This window comes from Bidens hawaiensis, unplaced genomic scaffold (genome assembly GCF_021521415.1).
Source record: "Bidens hawaiensis isolate Kalapana, Puna unplaced genomic scaffold, B.hawaiensis_p1.1 tig00019326_1, whole genome shotgun sequence".
Classification (NCBI taxonomy): domain Eukaryota; kingdom Viridiplantae; phylum Streptophyta; class Magnoliopsida; order Asterales; family Asteraceae; genus Bidens; species Bidens hawaiensis.
The window spans coordinates 170,634-173,526 of record NW_027492932.1 but is presented as its reverse complement, the minus strand read 5'-3'; the positions used below and the strand labels follow the sequence as shown (position 1 = coordinate 173,526).

General features: G+C 36.3%; 1 protein-coding gene across 1 annotated transcript; it reads right to left on the bottom strand.

The window, feature by feature from the left end:
- Positions 1-732: 732 nt before the first annotated feature.
- On the bottom strand, positions 733-2,893 carry LOC143558124 (uncharacterized). Its single transcript, XM_077047030.1, has 2 exons — positions 2,812-2,893; positions 733-1,422 (listed from the first exon to the last, which is right to left on the bottom strand). The coding sequence occupies exons 1-2, from the start codon at positions 2,891-2,893 to the stop codon at positions 794-796; spliced, it is 711 nt and encodes a 236-aa protein (XP_076903145.1). The 3' UTR covers positions 733-793.

The window sequence follows — 2,893 nt, the reverse complement described above, 5'->3', positions numbered from 1 at the left end:
ACGCCGACTCTCCGATGCAACGATCGGGTTTTACTAGCGTCTGGCTTTTACTGACCGAATAAACATCGTTTTAAAATATGTTAGTTTTTTTATTATGGTACGTTATTAATATAAAACAAAAATAAATGATTATATATAAATATTATAACATTTAAGTAAATTACATAATAAGCCCTCACCCAAATAAGTTACATGATTAGTCCTTTAAATTTGAAAAGACTGAAATGCCCTTAATCTTAATAGAAAAGTTCATAGAAGTTAAAGTTAATAGAAAAATTCTATTAACTTATTACCCAAACTCGTTACAAATTTAAAGCTTAAAACTCAAGCTTGTTACTTTAAAACCTTAGTAATCAAATGTGTTACTTACTCAAACCTTAAGTACCATTTGCGTAATTGTGTCTTCATTTTACCTCAATCTAAGCTTTTTATCTTTAGCGTCACGGTGTGCCAAAATAGCCATCCCGCCTGTTTTAAGTTCGGCACGCATAGAAGTATATTCTCAAGTGTTCATACTTCCTAGGAGCCACGGTTAACACCCTTAATTAGTTTTTGTGCTTTCAAATTGAATATACAAACTAAAAGCATCAACTCGTGGTCTAGCAAAATAAAATCAATACTCTTAAGGTTTGATTTGGCTTGTGCAAGAAGAAGAGAGTGAGGAGACAAAATTTAAAACTAAATATCCTCATATTTATTTTTTCATGCATCACATACATGCAATACTTATCGTAACATGCAAAACACAAAGGTTCATTATTTAGGAACAACATATAAGATAATTTAACATCTCTTAACCTTTGTATTCAGCCCATAACTGATCAACCGGCTTTCCTAACAACTCAACGAAAATATTGACGTTATAACCATCTCTCATCTTTCTATTAAGTTTGGCCACAAATCCGTGTTTAAGACTATTACAATAGTCTAGGAACCGAGCCGTCACCGAGTAACCTTCATCCCATTTGTTACCCTCCCTGGGCTTAGCCCAATAGCTAAGTACAAACCCAGCCTTCAACCTCACATAATCCGCGATTCCTTCGGTTAATCCTCGTGGAGCTTGACCATTACCATCCCATTGCCATACATGTGTCATTTCATGATAAAGTACTCCAGTGATCTCAGTCTTGACATTCCCGGTGTCATCTTGAATGTATTTCGCACTTACACGAATATTATTGTTTAATGTGTAGGCAGGGACTTCCATGCCATTCAGTTTCGCGTGTTCATTAATGAATACACGTACCTGTGCAACGTCTTGTTTGTAGGAAGACCATGTAGACCATATGAAGGCTGAGGCGTCGGCTAAAGTTTGGTAGGTGTAATCGACCCCGATGACGTTGTTGAACTTTTTACCGCCCGGGGTGCCTGCAGCATGGTTGATGATGTTGTATTCCACAGCCACGGTTAGTTGGAGGGTTGCTAGGAATATTGTAAGGAGTGAGGGGAAGGAGGAGTCATTTTGTTGTCGGTTTAATTAACTTGTTTGCTGGGTTGGGTTTATATAAAGGTGGCAAGCAAGATGATGATCGTGGTCGTGGTGTGGAATTGGACCAAGTCAAATATAGCACCACCAATTATTATCTTACAAACTATTCATCTAGCTTGTTGATATTTTTAATGCATTTAATTTAGTATTTCTTTTTATTTTTTTTTACTTTTTTTTAATGAGAGTGTTGTACATGAGATTATTGGTTCAGTGGTAGCTAGTCTCTATCTTTTGGTACATGGGTTGTAGATTCAGAGTATTCCCTTCCCATCCTCTAAATATGTTGTTAATGAAGTTTGTAAAATATAGGCTGGAGTTTGAATGATTGTGAATGTAAATTATAAGATAGAGAAAAAAAAAGGTAATGATTTTTTGTAAATTTGGAGAAAAGATAGTGATTTGTTATAAATTATAGTGTGGAGAGAGCAAAATGTAATGATAAAAGTATAAAAAAATATTATTTAATTAAACAATAGAGATAAATATAGTGTTTTTTATTATAATTACAGAGATGGGATGAGGGATAGGTTGGGAATGCTCTCAGACCTAGCCACTTTGGAATCGAAGTTTTTATATTATTATTATTATTATTAAACTAAAAGTTTGGTGCCGCTAAGCCACCATTGGTCACTTGGCGACACCTTACTTGTCCATGCAATTTTGTTTTTCATTTCGGTACCGTAACGAACATAATGAAAGTTAGAGATAAGCATTTTCGGTATTGGTACCGATTGGTACCGGTACCGAATTTTGTACCGAATCAGACCAAATTTTGAGTTTTCGGTATCGGTACGGTACCACTACGGTTCGGTACAATACCGGTATTTCCCGAATTTTGCACGAAATATTGGTACCAAATATTTCCAATTTTCGGGATCAGTACTGGTCGGTACCGGTACCATCACGAGCTCATCCCTAATGGAAGTTGGCCGAATGATAATTTTGTTTTTTCTTTTGTTTGTTTTAATCCCGATATCATAACAAGCGTGACGAAAACCTACCCGATTCAGCATAGACTCAACGTCTCAACGTCCGGGACCAACAACGTCCGGTTTTACCAAAGCCCGAGTTTACGGGCTGACACCACTCCACTGGTCCACTCAATTTTTATTTATATATATTTTTAGCTCTTGTACCCCTAACAAACGAAGCCGAAACCAACCAAATCCATGTCAGTTACCGCCTCAATGTCCGGGACTGACAACATTTGGGTTTTACCACCGCCCGAGTTTACTAACGAAACAAACTTCGTTTTAAATAATTTATTTATTTTTATATGTTAATTTGACGACTGTATATTTTTTTGGACGCTGAGGTTTTACCAATGGTGTCTATACTCGTAAACGATATTAATTGAATTCGCGTCAACTCATCGACTAACGCTCGGGTTTTACCAACACCCAT